Source organism: Takifugu flavidus, chromosome 21, assembly GCF_003711565.1.
Source record: "Takifugu flavidus isolate HTHZ2018 chromosome 21, ASM371156v2, whole genome shotgun sequence".
Taxonomy (NCBI): domain Eukaryota; kingdom Metazoa; phylum Chordata; class Actinopteri; order Tetraodontiformes; family Tetraodontidae; genus Takifugu; species Takifugu flavidus.
Window position 1 is genome coordinate 6,895,253 of NC_079540.1, and position 22,146 is coordinate 6,917,398.

The 22,146-nt window shown below is 46.0% G+C and overlaps 2 protein-coding genes across 2 annotated transcripts in view; both read left to right on the forward strand.

Moving 5' to 3' along the window:
- Window positions 1–20,660, forward strand: part of LOC130518553 (nuclear factor of activated T-cells, cytoplasmic 1-like) — a 34,967-nt gene extending 14,307 nt beyond the window's left edge. Inside the window, exons 6-10 of the mRNA XM_057021257.1 lie at window positions 680–820; window positions 8,217–8,272; window positions 8,870–9,002; window positions 11,684–12,193; window positions 19,098–20,660. Coding sequence (XP_056877237.1) covers window positions 680–820; window positions 8,217–8,272; window positions 8,870–9,002; window positions 11,684–12,193; window positions 19,098–19,168 — 911 coding nt within the window. The 3' untranslated portion in view covers window positions 19,169–20,660. The remainder of the gene's footprint in view (window positions 1–679; window positions 821–8,216; window positions 8,273–8,869; window positions 9,003–11,683; window positions 12,194–19,097) is intronic.
- A 193-nt stretch (window positions 20,661–20,853) lies between these two features.
- LOC130518710 (olfactory receptor 10Q1-like) lies at window positions 20,854–22,112 on the forward strand. The gene is made up of 2 exons (XM_057021528.1): window positions 20,854–20,997; window positions 21,276–22,112. The coding sequence occupies exons 1-2, from the start codon at window positions 20,854–20,856 to the stop codon at window positions 22,110–22,112; spliced, it is 981 nt and encodes a 326-aa protein (XP_056877508.1).
- The last annotated feature ends 34 nt before the right edge of the window (window positions 22,113–22,146 follow it).

Consider the following 22,146-nt stretch of genomic DNA (forward strand, 5'->3'; position numbering starts at 1 on the left):
AACCCTGTTAAACATCTGAAATGAGCAGACACAAAAGATCATTGTCTTGCCAAAAACACAAAAAATAGGCCTTTAATCATTTAGAAAAATCAAAATATAAGTCAGTGCATGCTTAAAATAGCAGAAAAAGGAAAGCCTTTTATCAGAGCAGGATATATTAAATTGTATGGAGAAATCAGGCCACTCTTCACCAGGGTTAGATCTGCTCCTCCTGGACTGGACTTGGATGATGTCAAACAGATCGTTGATGGATCATTTTGAGCTGCTTTAAATCAAAATCATCTCTTCAAATGTGCAATTTAGGCAGACAGATTAAGGGAGGGACTATGGAAAGATGAACGTTTCAGACTGATGAACCAAAGAAAAAGATCCTTGTGATGATGTGAACCTTTGTTTATGGATCCCAGTTGATCAGGAAGAAATGGCCCCTTTATCTTCAAACAGGCCAGAGCCAAGATGTCAGCGCTGGATTCACGCATGCAAATAACGCACGCCAAGTTTCTCAGTTCAAAATTAAACGAAAAAACAGACGTGTGGAACGAAAACTATAAATGTGGACTGGGAAAGCAAAGGAGAGAGCTAAATAAGGAGGTTTTAGCAGGAGCAGAAGCTCGTGATTTAGTCTCTGTCTGGATGATCAGGTCTGCATGGGGACTGGGTTAACTGCTCTCTCCCTCAGCCCAGAGATCAGCCCAGGAGCTGCCTCTGGTGGAGCAGCAGAGTCTGGAGACGTGCCCCGCCTCTGGGGGAGAGAAGATGCTGCTGCAAGGACACAACTTCCAACACGACTCCAAAGTGGTGTTTGTGGAAAAGGCTCAAGGTAAAAAGGAGAACGTGTGTTTCCCTCTCCATTGTTGTAGAACCCCCCCCCCACCAAGACATCCTTCATCCTGCCAAAGGGCCACATGTGGTGCACATTAACGTGCTGTTTTTAACCCAGCAGATTTACATTTGCAGAAGTTTCCATTGCCTGTTCAGCAAGGGAATGAATGCAGGATGTGTGTGTGTGTGTGTGTGTGTGTGTGTGTGTGTGTGAGTGTGAGTGTGTGTGTGTGTGAGTGTGTGTGTGTGTGTGAGTGTGTGAGTGTGTGCGTGCGTGTGTGTGTGTGTGTGTGTGTATGTGTGAGTGTGTGTGTGTATGTGTGTATGTGTGTGTGTGTGTGTGTGTGTGTGGTGTGTGTGTGTGTGTAACACATTAGTGTTTGTTTCTCTTCATACTTAGAACAGTTGTGGGTCGGCACCTCGGGGCTGCTCCCAGATGTTGATGCACGGAGGTTTACAGACGGTAATTTTCTTGATTAGCTTCAGTGGAGCCACGTGAGGCCCCGTTTGGGCCCCGTTTGGGCTCCGTTTGGGCCCCGTTTGGGCTCCGTCTGAACAGCGTAAACACATGCAAACCTTCAACTTGTGAGTCAGACAGACAAGAAGGGAAGCCTGTCATTGTTCCACCTGTGGAAGGAAGAATTCCAGAATTCCAGGTGTGCAGGCAGCTGCTCACTCCAATGTTCTGTGATAGAGTTCTAACAATTTTAACCAAATATGCAGCAAACAGCTACAGATATCTTCTATCTTCATCTTGTCAGTTAGCTCATTAGCTAGCTATGGGGCTATCCTAGAAATTGTAACTGAAATTTTGTGCTTTAAAATGGAAACATCAGATTTTAAAAGTGAAGGAAGCATCACAGACATGTGGAGGACCTGCAAACGTTCCTGTTTAGAGCAAAGGAAAATGTTATAGCTCATCAAAAATGTGCAGAGGCTAGCAGACATTCTGACTGCTACTTCAGAGTTACCACTAAATGTGTTGGGGTCTGTTTCTAAATCCAGCTGGCTCTAGGACCTCGTGCAGGCCCTGAACTGGCTGCTCTGATGGGTGTGCCCCTTGTTTTTGATGAGGGTTTCCCCGTGTCTGGCACCAACCTCAGATTCCTGGGCAGAGCTACCATGGAAACACCCTTGAGCCAGGCTTCCACCCCAGCGAGCTCCCTTGCTTCCCTCCATCCTTCTACCTTTCTATCCAAGCCAGGTCCTAAATCCATGGACTCCCGGAACACACGGGGCTCCTTTACAGATGGTCTCTCAGTAATAATAGATGTAGAAGATGAGAGACATTATTCATTTTAACACCGTAGTATTGTAAAAGAACAGCCCATATGCATAGAGATGTCCTTAGTTTTATTTTTACTCTGCCAGCATGAAGGCCTGACTTCACTAGACAAGTTTAACAATGGAACTCATAAATCCAGAAAGGCCCATTTTGATGCTATAAAGAGCCGAAGCATTTCATTATAAGTCCTGCAAATTTTCCAAAAGCACATGCTCATCATCTCATGCAGCTCGATGGCTGTTGGGATCCTGGCTCAGGGGCAGGGAAGCGACCTGTAGGGTTGTTAGAAACGGTGAACAAGTGTTCATGTTGTTGTTGCCTGTGGAAGGAAATCCCTGTTCGCTCTGCCGTCACCTGTTCAGAAACAATAGGTCACCTGTTCAGAAACAATAGGTCACCTGTTCAGAAACAGTAGGTCACCTGTTCAGAAACAATTGGTCACCTGTTCAGAAACAATAGGTCGGCTTTGCTCCGCCTCCTCGTGGCTCCGCCTCCTCGTGGCTTTAGAAATCACCAGATGAAGTCTGTCTGTTTGTTACTGTCTCCTAGTTACTGTTGCAGTACACGTGGTATCACCCAGGACTGCAGGGTTAGTCACATAGAGATGGAGGACTCAGGGAGGGTTAGGGAGGACTCAGGGAGGACTCGAGGACTCAGGGAGGTCTCAGGGAGGACTCAGGGAGGGTTAGGGAGGACTCAGGGAGGACTCGAGGACTCAGGGAGGTCTCAGGGAGGACTCAGGGAGGGTTAGGGAGGACTCAGGGAGGACTCAGGGAGGACTCGAGGACTCAGGGAGGACTCAGGGAGGACTCGAGGACTCAGGGAGGTCTCAGGGAGGTCTCAGGGAGGACTCAGGGAGGACTCAGGGAGGACTCAGGGAGGACTCGAGGACTCAGGGAGGACTCAGGGTGGGCTCAGGGAGGACTCGGGGAGGACTCAGGGAGGACTCAGGGAGGACTCGAGGACTCAGGGAGGACTCAGGGAGGACTCGAGGACTCAGGGAGGTCTCAGGGAGGACTCAGGGAGGACTCGAGGATTCAGGGAGGAATCGGGGACTCAGGGAGGTCTCAGGGAGGACTCGAGGATTCAGGGAGGAATCGGGGACTCAGGGAGGTCTCAGGCAGTCTCAGGGAGGTCTCAGGGAGGACTCAGGGAGGTCTCAGGGAGGTCTCAAGAAGGTCTCAGGGAGGTCTCGGGGGGACTCAGGGAGGACTCGGGGAGGACTCGAGGACTCAGGGAGGACTCAGGGAGGACTCGAGGATTCAGGGAGGACTCAAGGACTCAGGTAGGCCTCAGGGAGGAATGAAGTAGTTACTGTTGCAGTACACGTGGTATCACCCAGGACTGCAGGGTTAGTCACATAGAGATGGAGGACTCAGGGAGGGTTAGGGAGGACTCAGGGAGGACTCGAGGACTCAGGGAGGTCTCAGGGAGGACTCAGGGAGGACTCAGGGAGGACTCAGGGAGGACTCAGGAGGTCTCAGGGAGGACTCAGGGAGGACTCAGGCAGGTCTCAGGGAGGACTCAGGGAGGACTCAGGGAGGTCTCAGGGAGGTCTCAAGAAGGTCTCAGGGAGGTCTCGGGGGGACTCAGGGAGGACTGGGGGAGGACTCGAGGACTCAGGGAGGACTCAGGGAGGACTCGAGGATTCAGGGAGGACTCAGGGAGGAATGAAGAATCCTACAATTCTGTTCCTCATCAGATTGTTTTTATCAATTTACGTGTCCACAGTAACTGAATTAGCATCAGTGGTGTTTTACTATCATTTATGTGCATGGATAATCTAAACAACGTTTGCATTCTGGAAGGGTTCAACACCAGTGGCTGGTCCTTTGGAACCCCCCAAGAGATAGAACTTTTTGGGAGTAATGAAATATTTGAGATATTCTAAAATTAATATGTTTTGTTGTGTACTATTCCCCGATCTGTGTTTGTCATACAATCAATAATCTAAGACAAAACTATTTGAACCCCCCGTTGCAGTAGACTGTAGCCTACAGTTCTGCACCTTCAAGTACATTTCTGAGCCTTCTGTTCAGAAAATATCAGTTTCTCAACGAATGTGTCATTGAAATATTGCATGCAGCGAGCCACCTCACATATCATATCTAGATCATTTTTAGCCTACTTGTTGTTTGAAGTTGATTTTGTTTGAAGCAGGAAATCCGTAGCGGATTGACTGACTGCTGATGTGGATTTGCCTGGCTCCTCCAGCTAGGCCTCTGAGGACCTCTGAGGAAGAAGGGTTTAAAAAATTATTCTAAATTTAACGGGCCGCCAATGAAGAGACACCAGTACAGGAGTCATGTGACCTCTGTGGTCAATACCTGTCAGAACTCTGGCTGCAGCATTTTGGATCAACTGGAGGCTTCTTAAAGAGTTGTTTGGACACCCTGATAATAAAGAATTACAATAGTCCAGCCTGGAAGGAACAAAAGAATGAATTAACTTTTCAGCATCATGGTGGGTCAGTAGCTTCCTGATCTTTGAGATGTTCCTCAGGTGGAAAAAGGCACTTCTAGAGACTAATTTAATGTGTGAGTTGAAGGAGAGATTTTGATCAAAAGTTACTCCAAGATTCCACAGAGAGACTAGATGTTAATGAGATACCATCTAGAGTGATCATGTGATCTAATCTATCCCTGAGAGGTTCAGGACCAAACACCATGACCTCAGTTTTTCCTGGGTTAAGGAGGAGGAAATTTGAAGACATCCAGGACTTTATGTCTTTAAGACAGGTCTGAAGCTTCACTAACTTCTCTGTCTCCTCTGGTTTCATGGATAAATAAAGCTGAGTGTCATCAGCATAACAATGAACATTTATCCCATGCTGCCGAATAATGTTCCCTAAAGGGATCAGTCATTATAATCTGAGCCCTGCTGAGGTCGACTCTGTTGCTGAAGGTGCAGCAACCTCACTGAGAATCACGCTTCATTCTGTTGCCCCCCTGAAAAAGAAAATAGTAAATCAGAGGAGGTGTAATTCACATATCAGGACACTCAGGCAGAAAGTGCGAAGACTGGAAAGGAAGTGGCATTCTTGTAAAATAGACAGCTATCATGTAGCCTGGAAAGACTGTCTATTAGTTTACAAAAAGGCCCTTCGCAAGGCTAGAACAGCTTATTTTTCTTCTTTAATTGAGGAAAATAAGAGCAACCCCAGGTTTCTTTTCAGAACTGTGGCCAAATTAACTAAGAGTCACAGTGTTTTAGATCCACGTATCCCTTCTTCCCTTAGTGGTGAAGACTTCATGAGCTTCTTCACTGATAAAGTTCTAGCTATCAGAGAGAAAGCTAACCAGGCCATCCCAACAACTGGACCATCACCAGATGTGCCGACTGTGGGAACATACAGGGTCTCCAACGAGCCCTCAAACTCCTTCAGCCATATATATTTTTCGGAGGCGTCATCGCTAATTCAGAAATCCAAGACCACCACGTGTCCTTTAGATCCCATCCCAACACACCTGTTGAAGGATGTTCTACCATTGATAGGCAGTTCTATCCTGGACCAGATCAATGGTTCTTTCTCTCTTCTTCTCTTGGGTTGACCATCGATCCGATGATGTCAGTGCAGTCATCTCTGGTGACTTCGAAGGTGGCTGATTAGCCCAATTCTGGAGCCACACACTCTGGGACAGTTGGGACATGGGAAAGACGCCGTGGGTGGGGCTGTTGCTGCTTCCTTCCTTCTTTGCCTGGCTGTTGCGACTTTGCCTCTTCTGTGGTCCTCGAAGGATTTGCAGCCCTTCTTGACTGCGGCGCGCCATCCGACTCTGTTTTGGGCCTGGGCTTCTAGCTGTGCTGGAGGGATGCCACAGTACTTTAGGCTGTCCTTGATGCAGTCTTTGTACCGCTTCTTGGGGCGCCCAGTGTTTCTCTGCCCCTGGGAGAGGACGCCGTAGAAGACCTGACGGGGAAGGCGCGTGCTGTCCATTCTGATCAGGTGGCCTGACCAGCGGAGTTGGGCTTTCATAATCATGGTCTCGATACTTACAAGGCCAGCTCTGTCCAAGACCGCCAGGTTGGTCACTCTATCCTGCCATTTGATGTGCATGTTTTTGTTATTTATCACACGGGTTCTGAGTCGACCGAGGGACTGGCTGGCTTTGCTGATACGCTGAGCTATCTCCTTGTCTAGAGAGCCATCACAGGAAATGGTGCTTCCGAGGTACTTGAATTGCTCAACCACCTTCAGCTCAGTTCCCTCGATGGATACATTGGGGGGCGGTGCGCTGGTGCCTGGTGCTGGTTGGTGCATGACCTCCGTCTTACTGAGGCTGATCATCAGGCCAAACAATCGAGCTGCTTCTGCAAATCTGTCGACGATAATTTGGAGGTCAGGCTCTGTGTGTGCCATGAGAGCACAATCGTCGGCAAAGAGCGCATCGTGGACTAGCCGCTCTATTGTCTTTGTTCTGGCATTCAGTCTTCGGAGGTCAAAGAGGGAGCCATCCAGCCGGTAGCGCAGGTAGATGCCACGGTCGAGGTCTCGGAGGGCATGGTTGAGGACACAGGTGAAGAAGAGGTTGAAGAGGACAGGGGCAAGGACACACCCCTGTTTCACGCCATTGGAGATGTCGAAGGGCGCAGAGGTGTCGCCGTTTGACAACACGAGTCCTTGCATGCCATCGTGGAAGAGACGGATGAGGTTGGTGAATTTTCTCGGGCAGCCTAGCTTGCTGAGGACGGACCAAAGTGCCTCTCTGTTTACCGTATCGAACGCCTTGGTGAGGTCGATGAAAACGGCGAAGAGGTCCTTGTGCTGTTCAATGCATTTCTCCTGGATCTGCCTAATGGTGAACACCATATCGATGGTGCTGCGGCCAGGTCTAAAACCACACTGAGTCTCTGGAAGAGCTTCCTCGGAGACTAAGGAGATAAGGCGGTTGAGAATGACGCGAGCCAGTATTTTCCCGGCAATGGACAGAAGCGAGATGCCTCGGTAATTACCACAGTCTGCTTTGTTGCCTTTCTTAAAGATAGAAACAACAGTGGCATCTTTGAAGTCCTGTGGCATGTTTTCTTCTTCCCCTTTCTTTAGTGACAGGTTATGTACCCCGGTCCTACAAGGTGGCAGTGATTAAGCCGTTGCTTAAAAAACCATCACTGGATCCTGATGTCTTAGCTAATTATAGGCCAATATCCAACCTTCCTTTTATCTCTAAAGTTCTAGAGAAGGTGGTGGTGACTCAGTTACTGGAGCACCTGCAGAGGAACAGCCTGTTTGAGATGTTTCAGTCAGGCTTTAGAGCTCACCACAGCACAGAAACAGCACTTCTTAAAGTCACGAATGATCTTCTCATAGCTTCAGATCATGGACTGGTCTCTATGCTGGTTCTGCTGGACCTCAGTGCTGCTTTTGATCCAGTTGATCACAGCATCCTGTTACAGAGACTAGATCATGTGATTGGGATTAAAGGGACAGCACTAGACTGGTTTAGACCATATTTATCTGATAGATACCAGTTTGCTCATGTCCATGGTGTTCCCTCCTCCTACAGTAGGGTTAGCCATGGAGTTCCTCAAGGTTCTGGACTTGGACCAATCCTCTTCACCTTGTACATGCTTCCTTTCAATCAATCAATCAACCAACCAACCAATCAATCAATCAATCAATCAATCAATCAATCAATCAATCAATCAATCAATCAATCAATCAATCAATCAATCAATCAATCAATCAATCAATCAATCAGTCTTTATTTATACAGCATCTTTTACAATCAAAATTGTTTCAAGGTGCTTTCCAGAATCCCAGGGCCTGACCCCAGACAAGCAACAGTGGCAGGAAAAACTCCCCTTTAACAGGAAGAAACCTGGAGCAGGACCAGGCTCATGTAGGGGACCCTCCTGCTGATGGGGGGGTCCCCCTACAGGGTTAGGGTTAAGGCAGAAATCATTTGAAGCAAGTTGTGATTTTATAAGCTGACCAGCTGCTCCTGCATGATAAGATCCTCCATCGTGATTAAGTTTCAGCACAGATTTTTTCAGTCTTCATCAGATTTCTCTGTTGATTTAATCGCTATGATGTGACGCTACTCTCTCAATGCTGCAGCTCCGATGAAGGTGAATACGTACTCATTTGTCATTGTGTTCTGTCCTGTAGATGGTCAGCACCTGTGGGAAATGGAGGCCAAAGTTGTTAGAGAAGCTTCAAAGTCTGTAAGTGTTATTGTGAGAAATTCAGGATGGTTTGATGCATTCACGTTTTAGGCTATTAAAGCTACGGGAATAAAACAACAGCTCGCTCACTCAGCTAAGTGCAAATAAAAGCTCAGCGTACTTCTGTAACATGTTTGTCTACTTGGTGTTCATTCCACAAGTTAAAGCACATATTTGTGTGTTATTATACATATATACATATACATTAATAATTAATAGTATCAGTCTTCTTATTACAAAAGTTTCATTTGATCTGTTTTTCTCTGCACACACTCACACTCACACACACACACACACACACACTAGTGGTGTACTGGAGGCCTCCCACATGGATGCAGATACATACTTACTCACACATCACATCTGCACTCTGTGCCATTTCTCTCATTTGGAATTAATGTTAATGTATAGTTAACTCTAATATATAGCACACATACAATAAAAGTGGTTTATTGGTGGCTCTGGTTCTCCAGGTGGTCTTTTTTAATGGAACAATGACGTGCGGCACTGATTCAACTGCAAATCCTGTATAAAACGGTATTAATAAGGGAGGAAATGCTCAAAATGAGTTATGAATATTTTGAGTTGTTGTTACAGACTTCTCTCCTGGTGGAGATCCCTCCTTATTGCAACCAGAGACTCTCCACTCCAGTCCACGTCAACTTCTATGTCTGCAATGGGAAGAGAAAACGAAGTCAGCACCAGCATTTCACCTTCGTCCCTGCCAATGGTAAAGTTCTCTTCAACGTCCTCCTCATCATTACAGCTGCAATTTCCTTGATTAGCATCCACATTTTGGTAGAGTTTTGAAGATGAGGTTTTTCTCATTGACTAAAGAGAAACCAAGAAACAAAATCCATTCTTTATTTAAAAACCAAAAGAAAGGAGAAAACAACTGTTCTTTTCCATATCTAACGCTGCATGAATGCTGCAGAGACTGGATGCACGAGCATGGGAAAACACGACACTCCGATAGAGAATCTGTTGCCAAACTAAATATAAACACTGACCTGCCAAGTGAATGTAGAAACCATTGCTAATTAGCTGCAAGCGAAAATTCAGTAGGTGGTTCAAAGCTCCAATTCAAGTAAAATGGGCCGACCCTCCCTGTGGGCAATGAAGTGTCCCGCTTCCTCTGACTGGGGTGGACTGGGGTAGACTGGGGTGGACTGGGGTGGACTGGGGTAGACTGGGGTGGACTGGGGTAGACTGGGGTGGACTGGGGTGGACTGGGGTGGACGGGCGTGGACTGGGGTAGACTGGGGTGGACTGGGGTAGACTGGGGTAGACTGGGGTGGACTGGGGTGGACTGGGGTAGATGGGGTGGACTGGGGTGGACTGGGGTGGACTTGGGTGGACTGGGGTAGACTGGGGTGGACTGGGGTGGACTGGGGTAGACTGGGGTAGACTGGGGTGGACTGGGGTGGACTGGGGTAGACTGGGGTAGACTGGGGTGGACTGGGGTGGACGGGCGTGGACTGGGGTAGACTGGGGTGGACTGGGGTAGACTGGGGTAGACTGGGGTGGACTGGGGTGGACTGGGGTAGATTGGGGTGGACTGGGGTGGACTGGGGTAGACTGGGGTGGACTGGGGTAGACTGGGGTAGACTGGGGTGGACTGGGGTGGACGGGCGTGGACTGGGGTAGACTGGGGTGGACTGGGGTGGACGGGTGTGGACTGGGGTAGACTGGGGTAGACTGGGGTGGACTGGGGTGGACTGGGGTGGACTGGGGGACGGTGTGTCTGCCTGGTGCCTCCTAATGTCTCCTAAGGTGGTTAAAAAGTCAAGAAACAGAGCAGGTTTAACCAGGTTAGGGTTGTTTAACCAGGTTAGGGTTAGGTTGTTTAACCAGGTTAGGTTGTTTAACCAGGTTAGGCTTGTTTAACCAGGTTAAGGTTGTTTAACCAGGTTAGGGTTAGGGTTGTTTAACCAGGTTAGGGTTGTTTAACCAGGTTAGGGTTGTTTAACCAGGTTAGGTTGTTTAACCAGGTTAGGTTGTTTAACCAGGTTAGGGTGTTTAACCAGGTTAGGGTTGCTTAACCAGGTTAAGGTTGTTTAAGCAGGTTAGGGTTGTTTAACCAGGTTAGGGTTGTTTAACCAGGTTAGGCTTGTTTAACCAGGTTAAGGTTGTTTAACCAGGTTAGGGTTAGGGTTGTTTAACCAGGTTAGGGTTGTTTAACCAGGTTAAGGTTGTTTAACCAGGTTAGGGTTGTTTAACCAGGTGCAGTTTTCATCCTGAACTCGGTTTAATTGTCGCATCTCGGATCCTCTTTTCATCATGAATGCTTGAATATTCGTGTCCTTGTTTCACTCCTATTGTGACACGTTTTTTAGGGTTAGGGTAACATGCTACTTTATTTCATCAGATTTAGAAATGTAAAAGTTAAAAGCATAATCTGTGGTTTCGACAATTCATAGGACAAAGTGAGTTTTGGTCACCCAATACAGAAATGGTATTATTGCAACGGCTCATAAGTTACAATGAAAACTGCTGAACCCTGTACATTTAATAATTGCTATTTAAAGACAGAAACTATATATACATATATATATATATATATTATATATGTATATATATAATATATATATATATACCATATGAATGGCTTAAATTTACCCTGTGCATCCCTTATACGTATAAGAAAAAAATTGCATATTTAATTTGTGAAAATGTTTAAAATAATGAGTAAAAGCTAATGTTTACCTAATATTCGTGATTGCTTTCCTGTCTAGCTAATTTAATTCATATTTACGTGTACCAGGTCTAAAAATAAGAGCTGTTAAAGAAGACTTTCAAAATGCAGACACGCTCCATGTTGTAATCTGAACCATCCTCATAAATAAAAGCAGGATCAGGTCCACTTAGTGATGCATTTTATGGGTCTTGTGGTCAGACTCTAACTGTCCTGAACTGTTCTGTTATATAAGACTTATGTCACGTCGGCAGCTGCAGATTGATGAGCCACAAACCGTCCAAAGTCCTTCGTCTGTTGGTTCAATAACCACAAGCCTCAAACAACCTGGGAGTCTCCATTTTGTCTTCTTTTTTACTAAAACTCTTCTTTGTCCAAATAAGTGTTAAGTAAAGAATTTTAAATCAATGGGGTGACGCTGCTGTTACAGCCGCAAATCTCATCTCATTTAGTCGATATTAGCAAATCCGGAATGAGGGCCAAGTAAAATAGCCATTTTATTGTGGGAGCAGCTGGATATTTCTTGTGTTAGTGAGTCATCCCGTTTTCCTGCTTTTTTCCTGAATATTTCGTGGAGAGTGGGAGGGCTAAGGCCCAGACACAGAGTCTCATTGACGAGAGTGTTTGTTTGGCAGCAGGTATCCTAGCCACAAACCCCCTCACTTACACACATACATGCACACACATACTAATTTAGCTTTTTCCTTTTCTCTCAGTCCCAACAATTAAGACAGAGCCACATGATGACTTTGACGTCCCTGTGGTGTGCAGTCAGCACAGTCCAAAGCCATACTTCCCTCCTCAGGTCATGAGTGCAATGATGACCCCTGACCTCAGGCCTTGCGTGGTGGGCCCCATCAGCCAGCAAATACCAACACCAAAACCTTCCGCACTGACTCCCTTGTCCTCTCCAAGCACAAGCCCCCAACGGCAGGAACTTTCATCATTCACCCCACATGTCTCCATCATCCAGGAGGCACCTGGACGTTATCAACCCCTGAGCCTTAACCCACCCAGCAGCTCTGCTGCCTCCCCAACCTCGCAGGCCTCGACTCCAACCAACCTGGCTCTGTCCTCGAGCCACTGCACGACGGTCATTGACAGCAGCAGCCCAGGAGCACAGACTCATCCCAAAGGTGTCGGCAGAAGGGACAGCAGTCCACCATCTCTGGCTGTCAGCATCAAACAGGAGCCACAGGAGCTGGATCAGATGTACCTCGATGATGGTGAGTGAAAAGGTTTTATTAGGGTCAATATTAAGCGTTGCATTTCAAAGTGTTCAGCTCTTCACGGGAAAAGCCGTAATCGCATATTTCCCCTTTTGTTTTCTGAAAAAGTGACTGTAGTAATTGTATCTCTTGTCTCTCTCCCCTCCAGTTATATAAACAGTATATACAGTATATATAAAAACAGTGTCTGTATGTGTGTGTGTATATATAAATATATATAATTAAATCTCTTCCTCCCCCTCCTGGGCGGTGCCTCCTTCAGACTCGGGTCCTCCACCAGAAGCCTGGGGGTCTGAGGGTTCTTAGCGGTTCCTGGACTCTTCTGGACAGAGATCTCTGATGTGGTTCCTGGTATCTGCTGGAGCATCTGCTCAGCTTGTGGGTTACTGCCCCTAGTGTCCCCATCACTACTGGGACCACTGGTGCCTTCATGCCCCACATTCTCTCTATCTCCTCCTTCAGTCCTCGGTACTTCTCCAGCTTCTCCTGTTCCTTCTTCCTGATGTTGCTATCACTTGGGATTGCTACATCTATCACCACCACTGTCTCCTGGTGTTTATCTACCACCACTATGTCAGGCTGGTTGGCCACCACCATCTTGTCAGTCTGGATCTGGAAGTCCCACAGGATCTTGTCCTGCTTGTTCTCCACCACTTTTCTCCACCTGGACCCTGGGACCTCCAGTCCATACTCAGATGTTCCTGTCCACTATGCCAGCCACCTGGTTATGCCGCTCCATGTATGCTTTCCTGCTAACATCTTGCACCCTGCCGTGACATGCTGGACTGTCGCTGGACGGTGTTGTGCCCTTCTGGGGGTCCTTCATTATGAGGACTGTCCGGGCTGGGTTAGCCACTCTTGGTGGTTCCCTGATGTTAGCAGCTGGTTCCTCTGTGCTGCCAGGCCTTCATGGAGTGCAGTCAGCTTCTTAAGCCAGTAGGTGTGGATCTTATCAGGCCCTGGTGCTGTCCAGCTCTTCATTTTGGACCCTCTTGTTTGGATGTCTGCTAGGGTGATGACTACAGGGTCCTGTTCTGGGAGTTGGCTGTGCTCAGTAGGTCTTGCAGCCATTTGCCAGTAGTGTTGTGTTGCCTCTTTCTCCCAGATACTCTTCCAGTATTGCTCAGGCTCAGTCCTAGGGGGCGGGGGCGTGGGGGTGGGTGGGCGGGCGGGCCTGTTGTCTTCTTGGTGCCCTGCCACTGAGCTCAGACCTTTGCTAGATTGGTGGAGAACACCCTGTTTACTCTCCTTGCCTCTACTTCTCTTGTGTACCTCTTCAGTCAGGTGGCCAGGGCTGTGAGCTTTGCTCAGCAGTCTCCAGGGCCTCAGTTGTGGACAGTTTGTTATATTTCTTGGGCCGCTCTGTCCTGAGATTCACGCCTCTACTCAGCTCTGCTAGATTGACTTCTCTCCGTGCCGTCACAATTTTTGCCTCTAGCCTGCTGCTCCATGGGGCAGTTTGCTCCTTCTGGGGTTTTTTGTATTCAAGAAGGTTGCCTCTGCTGTCACTTCCAGATCAGTTGCTTATTTCCGCATGTGTGGCAGTAACTCTGCTTGAACAAACTGCTGAAATACATTTTCAGAGACATTTAGAGGCATTCTCCGCTCCAGATCCGTTAGTTGTATTAAATTTTTTAATCAGATTAATCATGATGACGGATCCACATTATCCACATTAATTCATTAACTTTGATGGCCCTATGTTTTTACATATATACATGTTTGCATTGAAAATAATAAAGGAACAATCAGTCCAATGATTGAGCAACACAGTATCTAAAGCAGCATTTTAACAAAGACATTTTTGCTTTTGTGGTTAGGTTGTTTGAGGTCACGTTAATGTAACTGGCAGGTTGTTGAGCCGGCCTTAAGCCGACAAATATGAGATTACTGTTACTGCAACCTATTTTGTTTGTGTCAGACAGTGGGGTTTTTGGAGCTCCAATTTTATGATCTCACATCTGTGGACCACCACTCGTACCACTGACATTCAAGGATCCTGGACTGCTGTAATTTGACATAAATTATACAAATGAGCTTCCCGGAGGCACAACCAAGCTGTTCCCATCCAGTCCAGTGGGGGAAACACAAGCAGTAAATGTAACAAAACATGGAGCAGCTGCTATCAGTGGACAGAGTATTGGTGCTGCAAACCCTCACAAGAGCTCCTCCTGGACCATCTGACTGCACTTCCTTCCCACAGTGGGTGAGATGCTGCAGACGGCAGGCGCGTCGCCGTGCCCCTTCCTTTAGCAGTCTGTGTTATTAGCACTCGTTAACCTGGATTTGAAATGATGTTCTCCCCAGTGCAACTACTTGGGTTGTAACCTGAAACCAGGTCTTGTGAATTTTTCATTTTGTGTGAAAGTAGATTAATTTAACTATAACGGATTTTTCTGAGGGGTTTCACCCCAAAGTCCTGTGTGCTCATCCTATCCTTTGAGGTTCTGGAGTCTAGACTCCAGTAAATACTGGTGGGGTTTTCATTCTCCCATTTTAGTTTAGATGGTCACAGGGAACGTATGTGAGTCAGTTTGTTTATGATTTAAAGACATAAATGTATCATTTTCTTTGTTTCAAATGCAAAGCATTCCAACTTAAAATAACGCATCATTTAATTTTCAGAATTGTTAGAAATATCAATAGTAAAAGACAGGCTTATGAATAAATTACAGAATGACTTAAAAAGTAAAAAAGATTCTATCTGCTGCAGCTGTGTCAGGTTTAACACTATAAATGAGTAGAAATGCAAACGTTAAAGAGTCTCAGGAACCTTTCCTCAGGAACTAATAGCCCAGAGACATTTCAGCCCATTAATGAGCTGTTTTCCAAGTCTTACAAGTCTTACATATTTTTGTTCTAAATGATACCGAATTAAGTTCACTCTACAATAACAGTTGATGGACCCACATGTTGCTGTCCGCCCACTTCAATTTAAATAATATCTGCAGTTATTTTAGGCTCGATACACCTTTAATGAAGCAAACATGTAACTGCGGTCTTTCCACATTTGTTTCCTGGTCCAGGGGATGACCCTAACCCTAACCCTAACCCTAACCCTGCATCAGGGTTAACCCTAACCCTAACCCTAACCTTGCATCAGGGTTAACCCTAACCCTAACCCTAACCCTAACCTTGCATCAGTGTTGTGTTTTGTGGAATTCTCCTATTTCATCTTTAGTTTTCCTTAATTATTTCTTTAATTCTTCTCTCTAATTCTTTCTCTCTAAGGGATAAAATGGTTTCATTGACTAAAAGGCCAAGACCTACCTGGTAGCTAGGCTAGTTTAATGAGCGCTGTCACTTTAAGTAGCGTCTGCACTTTGTGCCCATGTGACCCTTCTGACTGGTTAAAGGGAGCGGGAGATTTCAGGTGCTACCTGTCCACATTCTCACCTGGTGTCGGCTGCTGGGTGAGTTTATTGGGTTTCTTACTTTCTGCTGGCTTTGTCATCTGCTGTCATGGTGGCTCCTGCGGTGCTGTTGGGGCTACTTGGTAAAGCTAAGGATCAGTTCTGGATAAGTCTTGGGTTTGTTTGGTATAGTTGTGTCACTCTCATTGTCTCCATGCTCCTAAACTTAAATATTGATATTGTGATGTTGTTAATGGAGATGGATTTGGTGTTTGACCGTCTTTCTGAAGCTTTAATGTTTGTTCAGGTTGCTTTTTCCCTTCCTTTGGAATGTTTGATTGTTTGACCAGCTTGTAGCAAGGATGTCTACTTCCTGGTTTGCCCAGTGGTTTCTGGGAGCTGTAGTCCAGCTGTGTTTCCTCTGGAGAGACAGAGGCTATTGGGGCTGCTGGGCTATATCACATTTGCCTTTCAGACGTACATAAATGCTTGGGATTTGCTACTTTGAATGTTATTAATGTGTTTCAAGATTTATTTGCTGCTGATATTTGATGTTTGATATTTGAATATGATGCATAATGTGTGAAGTATTTAAAATGCATTTGTTCACTGACATCATGCTATTGAACTTTTATGCCCTATCAGGATACAAAATGAATTAGTCGTATTTTAAAACATCTGGTGTAATGCTGTTTAATATTGCAATGTGTATGTAAATGCTGGAAAGTTGTGCTTATAATGCACATGAGTGAAACCTTGATTTCCTGATTTCAGGTTTATTACCTGCTCACTGCACTTTGGAAATAAAAACAACAAAAGTGGAAAGAAAATTGAATAGAGTAATATCCTTATAGTTTGGACACCAAGTTACCCTTTCCATGGGTGCATCAGGGTCAACCCGAACCCGAACCCTGCATCAGGGTCAACCCGAACCCTGCATCAGGGTCAACCCGAACCCGAACCCTGCATCAGGGTCAACCCGAACCCTGCATCAGGGTCAACCCGAACCCTGCATCAGGGTCAACCCGAACCCACAGCTTCCTGCTCCTCATCAACTGTTTAGTTTCCATACTTATTTGTCAGTGGAGGAGGAACAACTGTTAGTAACACTCTGTTGAGCACTGTCTGACCACATAAAGCCTTTTTGTTCTCAACATTTTCAGAAAGGAAAACTCTTGACCTGTGAACAGTTCAGGAAATTATCACGCGGGAATCCGTGGCTATACGTATAAAATTTTACCTCTTGTTCTATATTGGTTCTTTTAGAACAAATCTGTTGAACTCATGACTCCACTGTTGATTCCACTGGCTGTTGAGGTTGTGACCCGAGAACATGTGACATGTTTGGAACCCCAGTGTTGGGCCTATTGTTTTGTAGATACACTTAGTGATCAATAGATTGACAGTTTTTTTTTCAATTAGACCTTCCTAAACAAATGTTACAACCCAGTGAAAAGTGGGCCACGCGAACTAGTGCGTCAGCAGAGAGCTAAATGTTCTCACTTCACTGTGGCAAAACATAAACAGAGTCTTTAGCTTTAGGACCATGTATGATTATGTATGCAGTTATGGCAAACTGTCAACCTGCGGCAGCAGCTGCAGGAGCAGCTACAGTAGCAACAGCTGCAGTAGCAGCAGTAGCAGGAGCAGCTACAGTAGCAGCAGCTGCAGGAGCAGCTACAGTAGTAGCAGCAGCTGCAGTAGTAGTAGCAGCTGCAGTAGTAGCAGCTGTAGCAGCAGTAGCAGCTGTAGCAGCAGTAGCAGCAGCTGCTGCAGCAGTAGCAGCAGCTGCTGCAGCAGTAGCAGCAGCTGCTGCAGCAGCAGTAGCAGCAGCTGCTGCAGCAGCAGTAGCAGCAGCAGTAGCAGCAGCAGCAGTAGCAGCAGCTGCAGCAGCAGCAGTAGTAGTAGCAGCAGCAGTAGCAGCAGCAGTAGTAGCAGCAGTAGCAGCAGCAGCAGCAGCAGCAGTAGCAGCAGCAGTAGTAGCAGCAGCAGCAGCAGTAGTAGCAGTAGTAGCAGCTGCAGCAGCAGTAGTAGCAGTAGTAGCAGCAGCAGTAGTAGCAGCAGCAGTAGTAGTAGCAGCAGCAGCAGCAGCAGCAGTAGTAGCAGCAGCTACAGCAGCTACATGGTTGTGAACTGATCTTATTCTACTCGTGTGACGTCCAGTCGAGGGTCCTGACTGATGCTGATCTCGGGGAAACAGACGCTCATCTGCTGGTTCATGATGCGTTCCATATTGTGTAGCCACATATTGTGTAGCCACATATTGTGTAGCCACATATTGTTCTGGACAATTGAGAGCTTAGATCAGAATTTTGGCGTTTCCATTTGCACGAGTGTTTCGATCGATGACCTGAATCAAGGCAAGATGGTGAACTTTGTGATTCGCTTCTCTTTGGATTAAAGATGGCGGCCTCGGCGGCTCCATCATTATTAATCTGCCACCAGATCACAACCGTGACCAGATGTTCCTCGTAAGAACTGAACTTTAAATGTCGCAGTTCTCATTTGGACGAAAACTTTTGAACGAGACTGGATCCTTTAATGAAAGTCCACATATTAAAATGAAGTCATTTCTACATCAGAATATGAAACGTGATGAGTGTCAGGCATGCACGTGGACACGTTATGGTCAGGGTCAGGGTTAGGGTCGGGGGGGTCAGGGTAAGGGTCAGGGTCAGGGTTTTAGGGTCAGGGTCGGGGGGGTTAGGGTTAGGGTCAGGGTTTTAGGGTCAGGGTCGGGGGGGTTAGGGTCAGGGTTAGGGTCGGGGGGGTTAGGTTCAGGGTTAGGGTCGGGGGGGTTAGGGTCAGGGTTAGGGTCAGGGTTTTAGGGTCAGGGTTTGCTGATTGTTCTGTGCTCAGTCATCACAAACAGTTTTGGACTAACGACTCAGTTCCTCGTTATTGTAGCTTCTGTTGCCTTCACATTCTGAACGTGAAGCTTCTGGTTGAATTGAGATATTTGGCTGGGAAATAAAGAAAATGAGCAGTTTTACACAAGAGGGACCCCCCCCCCCCCCCCTTGGTTTCCCTGGTTCGGCTCCAGTGGTGCCCCCCCCCCCCCCCTTGGTTTCCCTGGTTCGGCTCCAGTGGTGCCCCCCCCCCCCCCCCCCCTGGTTTCCCTGGTTCGGCTCCAGTGGTGCCCCCCCCCCCCCCCCCTTGGTTTCCCTGGTTCGGCTCCAGTGGTGCCCCCCCTCCCCCCCCCGGTTTCCCCCCAGATGAACGGCCTGGATTCTGCTGAGAGGGAGGCTGCATCTCCAGTAAAATCAGAATTCTGAGATTCTTTCTTATTGGCTGCCTCAAACTTTGTAGTTTATTAATAGTTTAATAATCCCATCTGCAACTGTCCAACGATGTCCTGTGTTGTTTCACAGCCTGGAAACTCCACAAGGGCTCCAGTCGATCTCGTTTGGAGTTTAAAGATCGTTGACCTTGATTCCTTAACGACCTTTTTGATTCATTCATGTCGTAATTACTAATATTTAGTATGAGTACAAATGTAGACATTTTGTTTTTTTCATTGTTTAAATGAGTTTTCTCTATTTCCACAGTTAATGAGATCATCAGGAACGACCTGTCCGGCGTCGCTCCGCACCAGCGCGTCGTTGCACATCAGGAATAAAAGGAAGAAAAATCTGCTCCAGAGTTGCAATTCATAAATGTTAAAATTTTAAAAAAGGCCAAAATAATGTGCCTTGTTTTGGGGGTTTGTTTTTGGGTTTTTCTTTTTTTGGAGGGTTAAACATAAAATGCCTTTACATTGAACTTATATTTTTAAAGACATTTAATTTAAATATATAGGCTGAGCAAACAAAACCTGCCGACCTGATTTGCTTGTAGAGGACAAATGTTTTAAATGATCATCGTCCATCCGTCAGGTCTCTTTTTTTCTCTGTATTTACTGTATCTGTAGCTTATATGCTATCTTATATGCTAGCATATCTGGGAAGAACTGGGAAGAAAAATGTCGTCTTGCTTTGTCTTTATAATTAGACATAAATTATGTGTGTTAAAAAACAAAACAAAAAAAACTGACCTAACTGTTGTGTTGCATTTTGAATTTTTTAGGAAGTTTATTTCCTCAATAGTGGAATTAATAGTTAAAATAATCCAAGGTAGTTTTCTCTGTCAACTGGACTGGGTTTCTTCTCTTGAAGATGTTTCGCCTTCTATCCAGAAGGCTTCTTCAGTTCTGAACTCGCTGGGGAGAGAGCTTGAAAATATATAGCCCCTGTGGACCATTAGCATGCTAATGATCTGGGTGGTCACCTGAGAGTCGTTAGCGACTCTGTTGACAGAGAAAACTACCTGGGATACAATGACCTGGATGACTGAGAATTTACACAGACATCTTGCAGTTAAAATAATAAAACAACCATAAAGAATTGGCTAACACGCATGTGAGACTAAAGTATGTGTTGTTCCCAGAACTTTTTCATTCTTTATTTAGAATTCATCTCCCTTTTGACTTGTTCTATCAACGACAGGTAGCTTTTCAGGTCTTTGGAACGTAAAGATGAACTGTTTAACTTGCTAAACCCAAAGATAGCAACGCATCATCACTATCATATGTGGAATTAAGCTTTTTTTTTTCTGAAACTGAACAACAAACTCAGTTTAAAATGAGATTTTTTTTTTTTAAATATTTTTGTCCAAAGCATAAGAGCTACATCTAATCTAATAAACTGTAACCAATGAACATATTTTTGCTTTTCAGAATTTATTGGTTGCAGTTTTAAGAATGAGAAACACAACTTAAAATGTTTTTTTTATATTTTGATATTTATTCTCTCAGCATGTTTATCAGTGTTTATCTCCAGGCGTATTTTACACACGTACCTACATATGGATGTTTATCTTCTCATGTCCTCCAAAACTTAGAACGACTCTGACATATGTGTATATATCATGTATTTAGATATACATTATACTATAATGTATATATAATAATGTAATGTAGCTATAACAATTATAGCTAAAGGGTCATTCTGTAAATGTGGTCCGTCGTTAAACTGCAGCTCCTAATTGTGGTTTACTTTCTATATTTGTCAATAAATAAGCCTTCAGCTATAATGCAAATGTTCTCCGTGTTATTAAAAACTCACAGGATTCGATTTATTGTGTTGAGGTGACAAACTGCTGATTAATCACAGTTCGGCTGATGGAAGTCTGTGATTTTCTGCTGCAGCCTAAACGCAGAATCTTTGTGTTTTCACGATTTACTCTTTATCACGACGATGTTTGACTAAACTGTGGTTTAACGTCACGTGTCATCAGTAGCTCTGACACTGCCCCCTGGTGGCCAGGATGGGGCAGCAGCTCCCAGGAGAACGAGGACATGCTGGTTCGAGACCTGTTGTTTTTGTGTCGCCCATCATGCTCAGCTCAGTCAAATCAGGCGTTCTTTTGACCCGGTTGCCTTTTGGAGCTCGTGTCCCTCAGCAGCACCTGGTAAGTGGCGACCTTCTGCACCTTAACAAATTACTTACACGAAACTCTTTTCTTTTTTAAAAATGACAATAAATTGGATATCTAATCGGAAACATGATAAGAGTAACTACTTCCTTTTGGATGATGTCATAAATAACCACAACAAGGCCTTTCCCATTGTCACATCATGTGTTCCAGCAGGAGGTGCCGGTCCATCCCAGGCGTGACCCCAACACCTGTCCAGATGTGAGGGTTGCGTAACGCTTTCACCTTTGACAGACCATCTTTTTGCGTGTCAGTTGAGTGTCATGAACCTTTCCAACTCAACGCTGGAGGCTTGCCTCCAAACTCCTGCATTTACCAGGAGAACCGGGTACATCGTTGCTCTGTGTCTGATCGACATCCTTCCATTGCTGGTGGGGCTGCCCCTGATCGCCAGGGTTGCCTGGGTCACCTTCAAGTCCAGGAAGACCACGGACATCTTAAACTTGAATCTGGCGCTCATTAACTTCCCTCATTACTGGATCTCTGCTGTGCATTTGCACCTTCTGCTTCTGCAGAAGAATTCCCACCAGCGAATCCTCAGGTTTCTGTGTGTGTACGGCCAAATGGGGGGGCCCCTGAGCGTCTTCTTCATTTGCCTGGAGAGGTACGTCGCTGTGGTTCATCCGCTCCATTTCCAGCTGCTGAAGACGTACAGATTCAGGGAAGTTAGCGCCGTGACCGTCTGGTGTTTCACGCTCTTCCTGTCCTCAATTTACATTGCAAATTCTGGTTCTATGGAATTTTTCAATGAAAGAATATTAGACCTGCCGCCCGTGTTGCTGCTGGCCACCAGCGTCCTGACGGTGCACTGCAGCCTCAGCATCATGGCCTCGTTGCTGACCAAGCTCGCTCCGGGCAGAGCAACGCTACATCCTGCCAAAAAGAAAGCTTTCAAAACGGTCTGCACCAACGCGCTGGTGGTCCTGACGTGTTACAGTCCAGTGTCTCTCTTGCAAAGGGTGTCCTTCACGGAGGAGACGCAGGTCTTCACGGTGGTTCCTGCCTGTGTGTTTCTGTTGTCGGTGGCGAGCGTCGTCCATCCGCTGCTGTTCCTCTGTGGCCAAAGGAAGCTCTGTTTGTTCAGGAGATAAGAAAGCTACATGATGGATGTTTCAGTCTTTTACT